This window comes from Lynx rufus, unplaced genomic scaffold, assembly GCF_022079265.1.
Source record: "Lynx rufus isolate CCGP_SWC_20201006 ecotype Redwood Valley unplaced genomic scaffold, mLynRuf1.p SCAF_25, whole genome shotgun sequence".
NCBI classification, from domain to species: domain Eukaryota; kingdom Metazoa; phylum Chordata; class Mammalia; order Carnivora; family Felidae; genus Lynx; species Lynx rufus.
In genome coordinates this window covers 18,550,066-18,566,273 of record NW_025814840.1, presented here as the reverse complement: position 1 = coordinate 18,566,273, position 16,208 = coordinate 18,550,066, and the positions used below count along the sequence as shown (strand labels likewise).

The window sequence follows — 16,208 nt, the reverse complement described above, 5'->3', positions numbered from 1 at the left end:
AGAGGGTCCAGAAGGAGAACAAGAGCCGTGTCTTGCAAACCCCACAAGCATCTTGTTAGCATGACAAAAATGGGGGAAAGGAGCTTGGGGTTTGGCCCAGTACAGCAATTCCTAAGTATGTTTCTCTTTTCTGTTTTCAGCCCACGTCTCCATTCTGAAAAGTGTATGTGGAAAAATGTCTGCATCGTATGCCCATGTGGGTTGCGTCCTACCAGCAGTTCTAAATCTCTGAAAGTCTGGTAAAGATAAAGGAAAACAGATAAACTATATTTAATTAAACCATACATGAGAATTCAGTATATACTATTGTTTATACCTCTTTAATAGTTTATATAAGGTTTTCAGAAACTATAAAGAAGGATCTTACTGACATTCTCAAGAGCCTGAGAGAGAAAAATGATACAGCAAAACTATAATATCCTTCCAAGAAATAAGAATTTGTTCTACTAAATTAAATTACCCTAAAACACATAAAAACTGCCTTTAACTTCTGGTAAGTTGTGTTTTGAAGGATTCCAAGTCATACACTCGCACTGATTACGAACTTTCTCATGGAAGCCATGTTACGAATGATTTTTAAGTTCCATATGACCTTTGGTATTAAAACTAAGTAAGACAGGATATATTAACTTTATCAGACTAACCTGGGATCTTAAGCACCACTTAGAGCCTTGTTTCTAAGAGGAAATTCACCGGGACTATAAACTCTGAGTTCTAACGTGTATTGCCAAGACAAAACCTCACCCCACCTTCCTTTCTCCAATACAGCCACAAACACAGGCTTACTAAAGCAAAAGATGTGGACAAGTATGCCTGGTATCTCCACTGAGAAGAGAAGGAGGACAGCACGGAGCACCCACAGCAGCAGGGAGGGCATTTCTTAGCACGAAGAAAGAGAAGCTCCAGCCATGAGAGCAGGAAAGATGAGTCTTGAACTAGGGCAGGCAAGTAATATAAGAACACACAGCTGAAGGCTGAGAACTGCCTACATTTGTCAAATGAACCAGCATCTCTAGATAAAGAACATAAAATCATTGAGTGAGGTATAACAGTATGAAAGGATTAGCATTAGAAGAACAAATAGCAAGACTGCTCATCATTTTATAATAAACATTATTTTCCCAAACAACAATCTATATTCTTTATGAGACAAACTAACTGCTTACCAGTTCTGCTTCAAATCCAAGTACCGAATGTTGACCCCCTCTTTAATAGCTTCGTAGTTACTCTCAGATCCCTATGTGAAAACATCAATAACGTAAGTTCCTGGAGTGTAAGGATTTCTTTTCAACTTTGTATTCCCAGCACCTACTAAAATAATTTGAACTACGGTTCAAATAGTTATTAAATAAAAATAATGGATGCATTTTAAAAATTATTAGGTAAATCAGTGAGTTCCACCATTTCTAGAGATTGAATGCGCCCTCTCTGTTTATCTGATGGCTAAAAACAGTGCATTGCAATGTCATCTAAATAATGAGAGAAACTAGCATTCTCATATAACCATAAATGTGAATTACAGAAATGAATATTATTGTTCCTTACCCAAATAGCATCAGTAATGTTTTCCTTCAGAGCTCTGTTTATATCCCAACTATGTGCTTGTTTTTCTGAAGAATCATCTAATTCCCATTTACCGATGTTTGAACTTGTCAGGCTATAAAAACTTGCTCTGTCTCTATCCCAAAGGACACTTGAAAGCTGTATGGAGAGAAGAAAAAGGTTAAGTTTATAGATATTTTTTTTAGTTCTAATGTTAATGAACTATTTTTCTGAAATCTAAATTTTATATATTTTGTGAGTATTCTATTAGTAATCTTAGCAGAATTCCTCATTTAGGATTCAAAGAAAGGAGTGATCCTAAAATGGACCTTGAAAGCCAGGTCAGATTTTCATAGGCAGAAATATAAAAGCAGACAGCCCACAAAGAGCACAGTTGGGAGTTAGGAAAGTTATAAGGTCTTTCAAAGAGCAACCAGTAGTCCTGTTACATTGGAAATAATGCTCAATGTTACAAGTAGAAATAATGCTCAAATGAAACATGAGGGACACATGGCAGAGAGTCGGGAATATGAGTTTGTAAACCTAGTAAGCAAGGGAGATATTCTCAATGGCTTTTGAACTCAAGAGCTGTGTTACAGGAAAGTGAATGTGGCAGGGATGTGTATAGTTAGTTACATGTAGGCAGATTATTTTGCCTTTTCAAGTATACACTTGGTTATGAAGTACGTGTTTTGTTTTTTTTTTTAAGGTGGGCACACGGCTGTTTTGAGCTGAAGCCCTAATTTTCTCCGTTTCTCTTGTCACCATGATTCTGGCCACTAATAGGTAAGGAGGCTGACGGTGAGTGAATGGAACTGGCACCAAGAGCTTAGGGGAAATTTATCAAGAGTATAGATTAGGGCATAACAATGGAAGCAGAAGACAGGGATGAAAATGAGACATGACAGAAATCAAATCTACAGTATCTGGTAAGTAAGAAGGAGACAGAGACACACACACACACACACACAATCAAGGTTTATACCTGGGTCACTGAAAAAACAGGGTCATGGACAGAAATAAACAGGTCAAAAGAGAAGTAAGTTTTATATACACTTTTGGTGTAGAAAATGGGAGAGAAAAAGGAATATGGGCCATTTGTTTTCAGACAGGTCAGGTTTTAGGTTCAAAGAGCATCAAGAAAGCAGATGATGAGAGCAACCTGAAATTAGAAGGAAAGAGCACAGTAGAAAGAAAATGTGCTTTCCATTCTAACGTGCCTGGGCACGGAGTCATTCCATAACCTCAGGCAGTTTACATGACATCCCTGAGGCCGTATTCTCATTGGCAAACTGGGGAGAAAGCTCTCTACCTCATAGGTGATTGTAACTGTTACTTGAGATAACGAATACAGAGCACCCAGCAGAGGGTACATGCTCCATAAGTGTGAGCTCCCATCCGCCTCCCTTCACTAGTCCAGAGCCTGAGGCACAAGCCCAACCAACAGACCCAGATTTGAGGCATCCACACAAACAGCTGCAGTAATGGGAGTGAACACACTTTTGGTTAAGTCTAAAAAGCAAAACTGGTCCTTAAGCACATTTATAATTTTACAAAACAGTTTTAATTCGAAGATTCAAAAGAATCCATATGATTTATTTAAGAATATTACAGTTACACAGTGTGAGAGGGTTAGTATGGCATCTCATTTGATCACAATAAATATGCATCATTGAAAAGATCAAAGGTTTTATTTCATATACACTAGTGTTCATACGGAGGCAATATCAACTTCATAGGAAACTTCCAACTTAATGATTTCATGAAGAAACAGGCTCATAAAACGTCATTTCATCAACTTACGATGAGATCAGTACTTGGAGACAAAATTCCCAAAAGAGAAGAAACCTTCCGACCAATTCCTGAAAGCATGCCTTGTCCTTGAGGCAGGATATGTTGATGAATCTTTCCTAAACTTTCAGGTATCAGTCGAATCAGCTGGCTTCCCGATGAGGACAAAATAAAACTTTCTCCCTATGAACAAATATTGTGAAATTCGTTAAGTAAGCTTCTATAACTAAGATGAAGAACATTAACAAAAAATGCTTTGATACAGAGATAAATGATCTAGCATCTCCCTTAAAACAGACTTAAAAGAATAAAAAAAGAAAACTTTATGAAAATGATTTACTTATGAATCCATTCACATAATACTACTAATTCTACATAGGAAACCTTCAGTTGCAATTCTGTTTTTTTCATTGAGTGTCTGAATTCTGATTTTTAAATTACAGGTTCATCACATTACAGGTTCAACAAATCAAGTACCACATTTTATTCTTTGGTCGACCTACAGAGTGTATTTTAGCAAACCAGACTCCATAACGTCTAAGGGCTTCAAAGTCACCATCAGAAAATATTTCTGAAAGAAATGAATACCGCTGGCTACTATCTGATACTGGTATTTCAGAGTCCTAGGAGAAGGGCCTTCCTTTGTCCAACTGTTCAAATCCTAGACCCTTACATTCTTCTCTTGGCTCCTGAATTCCTCTCTGGCCTGAATGGTCTATTCAAAACCCTGTATTTTTAGTTGTTCACATCTCACTTCCAAGTCAAATTACAGCTTTCCAATACATATAAAAGAATATCTATTGTATACCTGCACTGCTGTTAGGAAACTGTAAGTCTTATCACCTCCTAAATCCACGAAGGTCTCTGTGTAGATGTCTTCACTGGCAAGGCTTGGCCAATAGCGGATGGATCCTTCTCTGGTGGCAACCATGACAGCCACAGCCTTGAAACAAGATCATAACACTCAGCAATCACAGTAAAAAGAAGGACCCTAAAGCTAGCAATTTGGTGACACTGATAAAAAGAAAACAGGGCAATTTATTATTTAATAGAAATTAGGGGGAAAAAAACCACCTCTTTTTTTGTATTTTAAAAATTATCACACTATAAAATTGACTTTCTTTTCCTTTTGTTGTGCAGTTCTATAAATTTTAACACACGCAAAGATCCACATAACTACCACCACAATAAGAATACAGCACAGTTCCATTAACACCCAAAACTCCCTAGTGCTATCTATCCCTTTATGATCAGACCTTTCCCCTATCCTAACCCTGGCAACCACTATTTCCATCATCATAGTTTCATCTTTCTGAGAATGTCCAGCAAATGAAACCATACAGAATGTAACCTTTAAGCACTAGTTGATCTCACTCAGCATGTCTCTGAGATACATCCAGGTTGTCACTTGTATCAAGAGTTCATTCCTTTTTACTGCTGAGTACTATTCCATTCTATGGATGAAACCATTCGTTTATTCATTCACTCGCTAAAGGACATTTGGGTTGTTTCCACCTTTGGCTATCATAAATAATGTGATATGAATACTGTAACATTCATGTACTGTTTTTCGTGTAAACGTAAGTTTTAATTTCTCTGAGGTAAACAGCCAAGAATGGAATTGTTGGGTCAAAACAGCAAGTGTATTTTAACTACTAGAAAGTGAAAGTCAAGTAGCTGTACCATTTTGCATTCCCACCAGCAATGTACAATTTCCAGTTGCTCTACATCCTTGTCAGCACTTGCCAGTTCAAGTACTTTGTATTTCAGCCACTGTAATAGGTAGTACTGTGATACCTCACTCTAGTTTTGATTTGCATTTCTCTAATGACTAATGACGTGAACATCTCTGTGACATCCTTACATCCTCTTTGATAAAGTGTCTGTTCAAGTCCTGTGCCCTGTTTTTAAATTGGGTTGTTTGTTTTCTTATTAAGCTTTCAGAGTTTGTTTTACATTCTAGATATAAGTCCTCTGTTGGATATATAACTTGGAAAGATTCTCTCCCAGTCTGTAGCTTGTCTCTTCATTTTCTTGTCAGTGTCTCTGACACCAAGTTTCTAATTTTGATGAAGTCCGACATCTATTTTTTTCTTTTATGAATCATGCTTTCGGTGATTTCCCAAAACTCTTTGTCTAACGCCACGTCATGATGATTTTCTCCTGTTTTCTTCTAAACATTTTACATCTAGACCTATGATCCATTTTGAGTTAACCTTTGTATACGGTATGAGGTGTTTTTTTGTTTTGTTTTTTGCATAAGGATGCCCAATGGTCCCAGCACCATTTACTGCAAAGACTACCCTGACTTCACTGAATTGCTACTGCAGCTCTGTTAAAGACCAAAGAGGCACCTCTTTGTTGATCTGTATCTGCACTCCCTATTCCGTTCAGTTGCCCTTAGGTGTCTACCTCTTTGCCAATACTAGTATCTTGATTCCTGTAGCTTTACAGTTATGTCACTGAATCAACTTGGATAATGTTGATTGGAGAATTCCTCCAATGTTACAACTTCCCTTATTTAAATTAAAAAAAAAAAAATACACACACACACACATCAAGCATTTAAGTCACCTACCTGAGTAGAATGTGCTTCACCTGAGGTAGCAGAATAAGAGAGAGCCACCAAGTCAGCACTCCAGTGGAAGTCACTTGGTGGCAGCTGAAGCTCTTTGCAAACAGATAACTAAAGAACAAACCCAAACAAAAAAAAAATCTTTCACATCAAATCCGATTCTTTGCATATGCACCCCGACTTCACGATTTCCCTTCCCTGTACATTTCAGAATCTGAGTCATTGCTGGAAATACCATTCTACAAACGTACTTTTTTCTCACATCTTTTTGATCAGGTTTTCATCAGGCCCTTCAGTCATTTTACAACAAAATATTTTAAGAGATATAGAATCAGAAAAACTTAAGAGCTAGACCAGACTCTGAACATCAACTAGCCCAGTATCTTTCTAGACTAAAAAAAGTCTGCAAGACTTAAGAGAAGTCATACTTCCCTTAAAGAAGTATGCAGGCTTCCTATGGAATTTTCCCAGTCTAGTCTTGATTTATTTGACATCTAAAATCAGCATGACTACAGAGCAATTAATTATACCAAGGTGTCTAGAAAATATTTCTTAGCCTCAGCCAAATTATCAGGCTCCTTCTGCTAACTCTTCATGGCCCCAAGAACTTTCCCTCACCTATGCTCTTAACTACAAATACTATCTTCTAGGCAGAAGTACAGAGGCCAGCAGACATGAAGAGTTTAAGTAAGCAAGAATCCCCAGGTCCAACAGAACAATGGCCCAGTAACAGTGACCAGTGAGTGGTTGCAAGAGAGTATGCCTCATCTGGAACAGACAGGAAAATAGGTTGCTGAGGATAAGTTCCTAGAAACGCAAATGATAACCCCATGTGAGAAACCGACAACTGAAAGTTAAACTAGCGATTGCTAAAATTGGCATCATTTTTTTCCCATTAAACACCATTCAGTAGATTCAGTGAATCATAGTCCTATCTTAGAAATATATAACCTCAGGGGCGCCTGGGTGGCTCAGTCAGTTAGGCATCTGACTCTTTTTTTTTTTTTTTTTTTAATTTTTTTTTTTCAACGTTTATTTATTTTTGGGACAGAGAGAGACAGAGCATGAACGGGGGAGGCGCAGAGAGAGAGGGAGACACAGAATCGGAAGCAGGCTCCAGGCTCTGAGCCATCAGCCCAGAGCCCGACGTGGGGCTCGAACTCACGGACCGCGAGATCGTGACCTGGCTGAAGTCGGACGCTTAACCGACTGCGCCACCCAGGCGCCCCAAGGCATCCGACTCTTGATATCAGCACAGATCATGACACCAGGGTCATGGGACTGAGCCCAGCATCAATCACGTGGGATTGAGCTCAGCACTCAGCATGGAGCCTGCTTAAGATTCTCCCTCACTCTCTCTCTCAAAAGAAAAAAATTAAAAAAAGAAATAAGCTCAGTTCATTAGCTAATGTGGGCAGCATTTATTCTTAAACTTCATTAGGCAGACCGGTATGGCATTCATAACACTCACTAAAAATTTTAATAACACGGATCCTATTTAAAATTATGAAAGGGGAGCAACTTTTTTTCCCAACATAAAAATGTGAATGTATGCTCTGTAATTCATACCACTACGAAAATGCAAATCTAATGAGTAAATTCAGATCGTGTCCTCCAACAACTCTAAAAATTTAGAGTAAAAATTAAGAGCCAACTGGCAATCCTTTCCTCTTCTCCTTCTAGCTCTCTCAAGAGCCATTACCTTAGTAATAGGTGACAGAGCAATCTTCCAAATAATGAGTTTCTCTTTGCAGACCAGACAAGCCCATCCACCTTCATCTATGTGAACAGTCAGCTGATCATCAACTAAAAAAAAAAAGTACATAACTTACATATTTAACCTCAAAGAACGAGTAAGAAAAACTATAACAAAAAAAAAAAGAAACAGAAAAGAAAAACTGTTAAAATTCCTTATACCAAGATCTTCTTTATGGATACATTCTTTATTAAAAAAAAAAGTAATTACCACAGATAAAAAAGATTCATTCATATCAAAAAAATGCCCTTGAGTAATTCAAGAGTTAGAGTTATTAATATCCGAAACAAGAGAGCCATTTAACTTTGATAACCACTTTAAGAAATGTATCTGAAGGCAAAGGTATATTTTGGCCTTAGGTTTACTATCTTTTAATATTGGCCATAAACAAGTATCTTACTTTCTACAATATTTAGTAACATTCATAATTTTATTTTGATACAGCAATGCAAATAATAATCTCTCTCATTAAATATATAAAGAATTTCAAGAAAAAATTATTCCTTCAAAAGAACATGAGTTTCAAATACCTTCTTTAAAAGTTTGATAAATCACTTCATTATACGTAGACATCAAGGGTTGCATTCCATAGTAAGTGACAAAACTAAATTAGTATATTGCTGTCATACTGGTGGTGGTAAACCTCAGTTAAGTGTGTTAGCCCTGGAAACTTAATTAATTTGAGCTCTGCTCTTTGCCTAAAGCAGGGTAGAAGGGCAAAATAAAAGGCATCAATAATCTACAAGGTAAAATACTAAATCATGCCTAGGCTAAGTGTGGGCTTTTGCTGAATTAGAATATCTGTTCAATATTTTCATTTCCTGAAAGCAATATAGCAGCTCCAAATACTCTACTGGTAAACCTGTGAGGTCCCTGAGTTAACACACAGCACTTGGTAGGTTTCCATATTCGGAAAAGTTCTTCAAGTTTACACACCCTTAAGTTTACACATCCTGATTTTGAGGGACTCTCTCCTCTGAGGCTGTGTACTATTTGTTATAAACAGTCTGGTGGCATGAACCAGGAGTATGTTAAAAGGCTTAAAAACTATTTGAGCTGAAATTTTTAGAGGACTAAAGAAAAATATAATACATGCTATATATAATTAAAACAAGAAAAGTACATGATGGAGGTTACAGTGGAAGTTTAGTTGTCTGAAAACCTCTGTACCTGAGTTCCCAAGGACTCACAGGCAAGATACGTAGTTCAAGTTGATGAGAAATATTGCTTCTAGAATGGAGTACTTTAAACTTATCTGACCATCATTCACAATATGAAATATATTTTATATCATGATGCGTTCACACGTAATTTAAGTAAAACACACAAAACTTATGTAACATTATGACATAAAATGCACTCTGATGTTTTGCTTTCAATTTTTTTAAGTGCTGGCCATGAACCACTAAACTGATTTCAGTCACTACCTACAGTTTGAAAAACAACGTTCCAACAAAATCATAGAAATCTAGAATTGAATCATAAATAAAAATGACTTGGGCAGATCATGGAGGATGCTGTGAACTTTGTTCTGCCAGTCACCCAACCCCTTATCCTTACTGTTGCCTTTCTGACGCTTGCGTGACTGCATCTTCCAAACTCCCACTCCAATTCTCTGCCAACAGAATCTTCTGAAGGTACTTTACACTGATAACATAAATGTGTACATATAGCCTCTGGGATACTACAAAGGATCCAGAAATGGAGGTAAGACTTGATCTTATAATAACGTTATTATACCCATACTCATAACATGACGGAGTGGTCTTTTAAGCTAAGCTTCACACTCGCAATCAAATTTTGAAATTGGACTGAGTTTTGCATATGCAGTGTTTACGGCCATTGAAGAAGTAATCTGTGCTAAAAATGAACTCATTCTGCTTCTCAAATTATTATATTTTGCAATTCATGGAAAACCAAATGTTACCTGTTTCTACCCCATTTAAGTGAAGGTATACCAGAAAAAGCACAAATTTCAATCTCGGACCCGGGGACAGGCTTCATTTTGAATTGCTAATATAGGCAAATGGAAATGACACTCACCTTCAGCCAATGTTAGGGCTTCCATTACTTTAACAGGGAGAGAAGATCCAAATGTTTTCACATCATAGTTCATAGACTCAGTTACACAGTGGTGTGGCAGTATTCGTGTAGGTGTTCCTCTAAAGAAAAGAGACCATACAACTTGCATCATATTTAAAATTTTCCGTTATGCTTACTTTTATGTACTATTTTCATATAAAGAAAAGATCTTTGATAAACAAGAAAAAAAATGAGCTGTAGCAGTAAAAGGAAACTCTGGCTCATGTGTACTGTGTAAATATATTTTACATTAAAAAAAGACTGACAGGATATAGGAAAATTTGGCTTCTGACTCTTATGCTCTAGTAATCAGATGTGTGCTCCGTTCACTTAAACTCTTTATATAACTGTATCCTTCACTATGTAATACAAAGGTTGGACTAGATCAGCATTTTCCAAATTGTGGGTCATTGTGAGGGTCTCAATTAACATTTCTGAAAAATAAAATAGAATATAAACTAGAATTTATCCTACACTGTGGCCAAAAAGTTTTACAAACATTGGATTAGATTATCTTTTAGCTCTCATCAGCTCTGGAATTTTTTTTTTTAATGTTTATTTATTTTTGAGAGAGAGAGAGAGAGAGAGAGGCAGAGCACAAGTGGGGGAGGGCAGGGAGAGAGGGAGACAAAGAATCCAAAGCAGGCTCCAAGCTCCGAGCTGTCAGCACAGAGCCTGACGCAGGGCTTGAACTCACAGACCATGACATCGTGACCTGAGCCGAAGTCGGATGCTTAACCACCTGAGCCACCCAGGTGCCCCTAGAATTTTTTTAATTGAAGTATAACTGACACACAACGTTACTTTAGTTTCAGATGTACAACATGGTGATTCGAAACTCTATGCTATGCTCACAAGGACAGTTACCATCTGTCACCACGCAACCCTATTACAGTACTGTTGACTATATTCCCTAGGCTGTACTTTTCATCACCATTATTTACCCATTTCCTAACTGGAAGCCTGTACCTCTCACTTCCCTTCACCCATTTGGCCCTCATCAGCTCTAGGATTACATGAAATCTACCAAATTTCTATAACTAAGAAATTAAATAGGGTCATGAGTATCTGCTGTTACGTGTTCTTTAAGAGCAGATACAGTGTAGAAATTAGATCTTTTCACCTTGTCAACATTCAAAAAATAATGTAAAGTTACCAGTATAAAATTTATTCCATCTCTTAACATGAGTATTAAGTGAGCTTTGTTTCTTGAGAGTATTACAACAAAGATTTTTCTTTAAATGATCACTGGAAAGTAAAAAGAGATTTGAAACAAAACGCATTAAATAAAGTACAGCTTTACTTTTCTCAAAGGTAGTAAAAAAAAAAACACTGACAAGATCACCACTTTGAAGAGCACTTTCGAGATGTAAAAGTCAAAGATGCAGTGAATTCTTTAAAAATCATGTCTCCGGGCGCCTGGGTGGCTCAGTCGGTTAAGCGTCCGATTTCGGCTCAGGTCATGATCTCACGGTCCGTGAGTTCAAGCCCAGCATCGGGCTCTGTGCTGACCGCTCAGAGCCTGGAACCTGTTTCAGATTCTGTGTCTCCCTCTCTCTCTCTGACCCTAACCCGTTCATGTTCTGTCTCTCTCTGTCTCAAAAATGAATAAACGTTAAAAAAAAATTTTTTTTTTTTAAAAATCATGTCTCCTTGGAGCACCAGGGTGGCTCAGTGGGTTAAACAACCGAATCCTCTTTTCTGCTCAGGTCATGATCTCATGGTTGGTGAGTTTGAGCCCCACATCGGGCTCCGAGATGACAGTGTGGAGCCTTGGGATTCTCTCTCTCTCTGTCCCTCCTGTGCACACTCTCTCTCAAAGTAAGTAAAATAAACTTAAAAAAATTAAAGACCATTTCTCCTTTAAAGTATTGCAAGTATCTATAGATAAATTTTAACTATAAGCTCAAGACCCAATATTACACTTTTCTTGCAAAGGAAAATTCTTTTTTCGTAGATGAATTCGGAGGAAACTACTCAGAAACATGTTACCTTCTAAAGTTCTAGATTAATTATGAAAGGGGGATGCAGAGTATGGTTTAAGGAATGATGTGGACTGATGTGCCACACTTTTATTTGGGAGCAAAACTACTATTCTTATCTCACTGCTAGGAAAGACTTTCCCCTATTAATTTAGCTGCAAAGATAACTTCTCTTGCTAAAAGTCATGTAATTATCAGTCAGCAGATATTAATAGCAGTAACTATGTTAGGCATAACATGACTTTCCAGAATTGGAGATCCTCATTCCCACCGTCGTCGATTCATTTGGCCTTAAGAGAAGCAGGCTCAGGTCGCCTATTATTGCCATTTCACCAAATGAATCATGACTCACTTACAATGGAAGACGGGGGTAGTAAGGAGGCAGGTCACCACCGACTGAAATCCAATTTGTTCACTTCTACACAGAGGTAATTCCATGAAAAGTGCAAACTGAAGGCTTAAGAGATGAATTAAACTGAGGCTGAAGTAACTACTCGCAAAGATGGCGATGGTCTAGTTCCCCCAGCCTTGGCATTACCTCCCCGCCCCCTCCTCCGCGTTCCGAAGGCGTCTGGAGACACTACCCCATCAGGTCCACTGAAGCCCGTAAGCCTATTGTTCACCAGACCCAACCGGGGACGATCACCTACCGCGAGCTCAGCGAGCTACGCCGGCCGACCGGCGAAAAGAGCGCCGGGGAGCTGACTGCAGACCCCAGGGATAGACCTTTCCTGCTTGTCGCCCGGGGCGTGGAGCCCGGCCCGACTCCGGCCAGCGGGCCCCTTCGAGTCCCGGGCCCCGGTGTCCGCGGAGAGGAGACGGCCGGGAACATGACGGAAAGGAGAGGCGACAGATAATCCGCCTGTGGGGCTGAAACTCGGCTCGCGCGCGGGGCTTGAACACCCGGGAGAGGGAGGGCGCGCGCTGATGACGTAAAAGCACGGCGCCGAGCCGCGGGGCGTGGTCGAGGTGGCGGGGGAGAGCGCGCGGTCAGACGTCAAAGGGCCGCGCCGAGGCGCCGGGCGTGGTGGGGGCGGTTTGGAAGGGGGCGCGCCGTAATGACGTCAGAGGGTAGTGTCCCGCCGCGAGGCGTGATCACAGAGGTCACTAGTGTGGAGGGTTCTAGGCAACTGGCGGGTGTCTCTAGCCTCCGGAGAAGTGAAACTGGAAAGCCAGGTGCCCTTCTCGACTCCGGTGGGTGGGGCTGGCCGGCTAGCAGCCTGAAGGCAAAGCCTCTCTGCACGCTGGTCTTTTCTGAGCCTCTTGGGGAACTGGAAAGTGTCCGTCGCTGAGAAGGGAGAAAAACCGAAAAGCTGTCACTGGTTTCACTCTTAGCGTTGTATTTGTTGGTCTCTAGGTTTGTCATTCCCCATTCAGCCCCGCACTGTCTCATCCACGCTAGTAACACCCCAAGTCCACCTCTATCCCGGATCTTGGTCAAAAACTGCGGGCTCCTAACACTTTGCCCTGCATGTCCTGCAGACTCCTCACAATACACCTGCTAAATTCTTGTTTTCCTTTTGGACCCCTCTCCTACCACCTCTGCCCTACTTGGTGAAATCGGCCGATCACCCAAGTCAAAAATAAGAGCGCTACCCTAGAGTCATTCTTCACACTTCCCGCCACTGCAACAGGCTGGTACACTGTGGCTCCTGAGTACAGTCCATGGATGTCAGCCTCCCGCAGTGTATGGTGGGGACCGCGAGTGAAACAGTAGATACTCGGGACTATGCCTTGGGGCAGCGGAGTGCTTCTTTATCACCACCGAGGATGCGACATTTTCCTAGTGGCTGCCATTTCCTAACGAAAAAAAAATTCATTTCCTTACTTTGGGCCTCATTTTAAATAGTATAGTCTCTCATACGGGGAAATCAAAAAGAAGGGGATAGCGTAGTGCGGTGGCTCTCACACTCAAGGGTGCTTCATCACCTGGAGGGCTTGTTAAGCCGCATTGCTGCCCACCCACAGCGTCTGAGTCCTAGGTCTGGGCTAAGGCTTGCGTGTTTACATTTCTAACAAGTTTCCAGGTGTTGGTGATGCTGCTGTCTGGGGACATTTTGATAACGACTGGTGTAGTAATTGAGTGCATAGACTCGAATCAAATGGGACTTGCTTCAAGTCTCACCTCTGCTATTTGCTATCTGTGTCACCTTTCTGAGCCTTTATTAGATTACGAATAGTACTCACTTGTGAGAATTAGATAATATAGATATGACTATATTTGTGGATGTCAAAAAACACAAACATAGTGAGGGCAAACAAGCTGAAAACCAGCATTTCCAATAAATAATACTCCTTAAAGAAAATCAGTAAGAGAAAGCAAGCTACCCCAATAGGAAAAGATGGAAATGTACGAAGGGCACGAGCTAGCATTAACTCAAAGACTACAAATGACCAAAAACAATGAAAAGGTCTTCAACTTCACTAGTAATTATTAAGAAATGTAAATCAAACCACCCACCAGTATTAGTTGTCAGTTGAATTAGCTGGAAGGTTTTAAAAAATGGAAAGAGCTCATGTTGAAAGGCTGCGGGGGGAAGAGGCGCCGATGTATACACTTCTGGTGAGATTTTTATAAGTTAGTACAGTCTTTTAAGCAGACAGTCTATCAAAAAGCCTTATAACTTGTATGTGCTCCTTAAACTTGGCAATTAGAAATTTATCTGAAGTTTTAGAAGTTTATCTGAACAAAACAAATCATAACAAAGATAGTATTGTTTATAATAGCAAGGAATATAGAAGGATACCCGATGATAGATTTATAGTATATTCGCATTATAGAATTCTATATGGTTAAAAAGACTACATGTAGATATGTGTAATGAATACTTAAAGGATATAGGAAAATATCAAATTTTAAAAAGCAGATTGGTCAAAAAATAGTATGTCCAATATGAGCCCATTTTTTTTAAACTGAAATAAAGTACCTCCTAAGTATAGACATGTAAGTACAAGTGTGAGATGCTCAACCTCAACACGTGCCTCCCTTCTGTACGCCCTTCCTAAAGTACTGCCCTTTCAGTTAAGACCAAACTTTGATTTATGTGGTAGTAATCACAATGAACAATAGGATAGTTGCAATGAACAAGAGGATAGTAGCCAGAACTACATCCTGTGACTGTGGCGGAATTGTTAGACTTCCATTATCACCAACATAATGGTGATAATATTAAAATGGAAAGGCAGGGAAACAATGGAGAACTCATCATGGAAATCATCCGTGCCCCAGCCAGTGTCCAAGGTATTCATTCAATTGCCCTCTAATGCCAGTGGAACTTTTTGAGATAATGCTAAATTTCGTTGCAGCTTTCAAAGTCCTTCGAGCGGGGAAGCACGCATATTGTTTCCATTAGTTCTGCAGTCAGCAAGCTGTCAAGGGCCAGAGAGCACCTGCTTGCAGGCCGTACGGTCTGTTGCAACTGCTCACAAGTTGGCTGTGGTCCAATAAAACTCTGTTTATGGACACCGAAGTTTGAACTTCAGAGAACTTTGATGTGTTATGAGATATTTTTCTTTTGATTTTTTAAAAACCACTTAAAACTGTAAAAACCATCCTTAGCTTGCAGGCCTTACAAATCAGGCAGCAGGCTGCACTTTGGTGACCCACAGGTTAGTTTCAGGAGGGAGGCACTGGTCCTTTATTAGCATAGGACCTAACAAAATAGAGGATGATCAATGTTTCTCGAATGAGTTGAATGAATAGATTACCATGATGCCTCAGATGTATAAATCACGGAGAACACCCCCAAAGGAACATTTACAAGGTAGTTGTCCTATACTCCTTTCATTAATATACTTAATGTTTTATAACATTTACGTTTGTTTTATTTTCTAGCCACTTTGGCATTTTTATGGAATAAAATGGATTTCCCAAAATAGAGCCCTAATTTATAAAACTGTATTTGCAAGGGTTTAGCCTATAATGGTTTATTTAGCTTGTGATTATTCCCTGAGAAGCAGTCAGGTCCGTGGTCAGAGAAGGCCTTGCACATAGAGATGAGCCTGGGAGGGCGGACAATAAAATGTTAAGCTCATTAACGTGAAATTTTATCTTCACGTGTAAAATTTCAGGTGATTAAAATGTCCTTTTTTTGCTTATTTTCTAAATTGCCCCTATGAATATACACATCCTTCAATGGCTCTCCATACATGTAGGATGAAAACTAAGATTTTCAGCATGATATTGAAGGTTTCCCCCCCCCGCCATGATCCGGCTATTTCTCTAATTTTTTCTTGTATACGGCATCAACGCTGAATGAATTACAACTTGCCTATTCTTATTTCCTCTTCTGTGAAAAGGGGATGATAGGTATTTATTTAAATTATAGGACCGTCAAAGTATCAAACGTGGTAACTCGTGCAAACACTCAGGAAACAAAGTGGTAGGAACCACGGTAAGGGCAGCGACACCTCTGTGATATTTAGCTATCTTCTTGTAATTAATTTTTATCTGCCTCATCCCTCCTTCTGAACAGAAGCC

The 16,208-nt window shown here is 39.5% G+C and overlaps 1 protein-coding gene across 1 annotated transcript in view; it reads right to left on the bottom strand.

Annotated features, from left to right (window-relative positions):
- The window catches only part of NUP133 (nucleoporin 133), a 54,158-nt gene extending 41,536 nt beyond the window's left edge, over positions 1–12,622 (bottom strand). Inside the window, exons 1-8 of the mRNA XM_047088699.1 lie at positions 12,379–12,622; positions 9,708–9,826; positions 7,611–7,714; positions 5,912–6,019; positions 4,142–4,276; positions 3,346–3,516; positions 1,546–1,701; positions 1,167–1,237 (exon numbers count right to left, since the gene is read on the bottom strand). Coding sequence (XP_046944655.1) covers positions 1,167–1,237; positions 1,546–1,701; positions 3,346–3,516; positions 4,142–4,276; positions 5,912–6,019; positions 7,611–7,714; positions 9,708–9,826; positions 12,379–12,560 — 1,046 coding nt within the window. The 5' untranslated portion in view covers positions 12,561–12,622. The remainder of the gene's footprint in view (positions 1–1,166; positions 1,238–1,545; positions 1,702–3,345; positions 3,517–4,141; positions 4,277–5,911; positions 6,020–7,610; positions 7,715–9,707; positions 9,827–12,378) is intronic.
- Between the last annotated feature and the right edge of the window lie 3,586 nt (positions 12,623–16,208).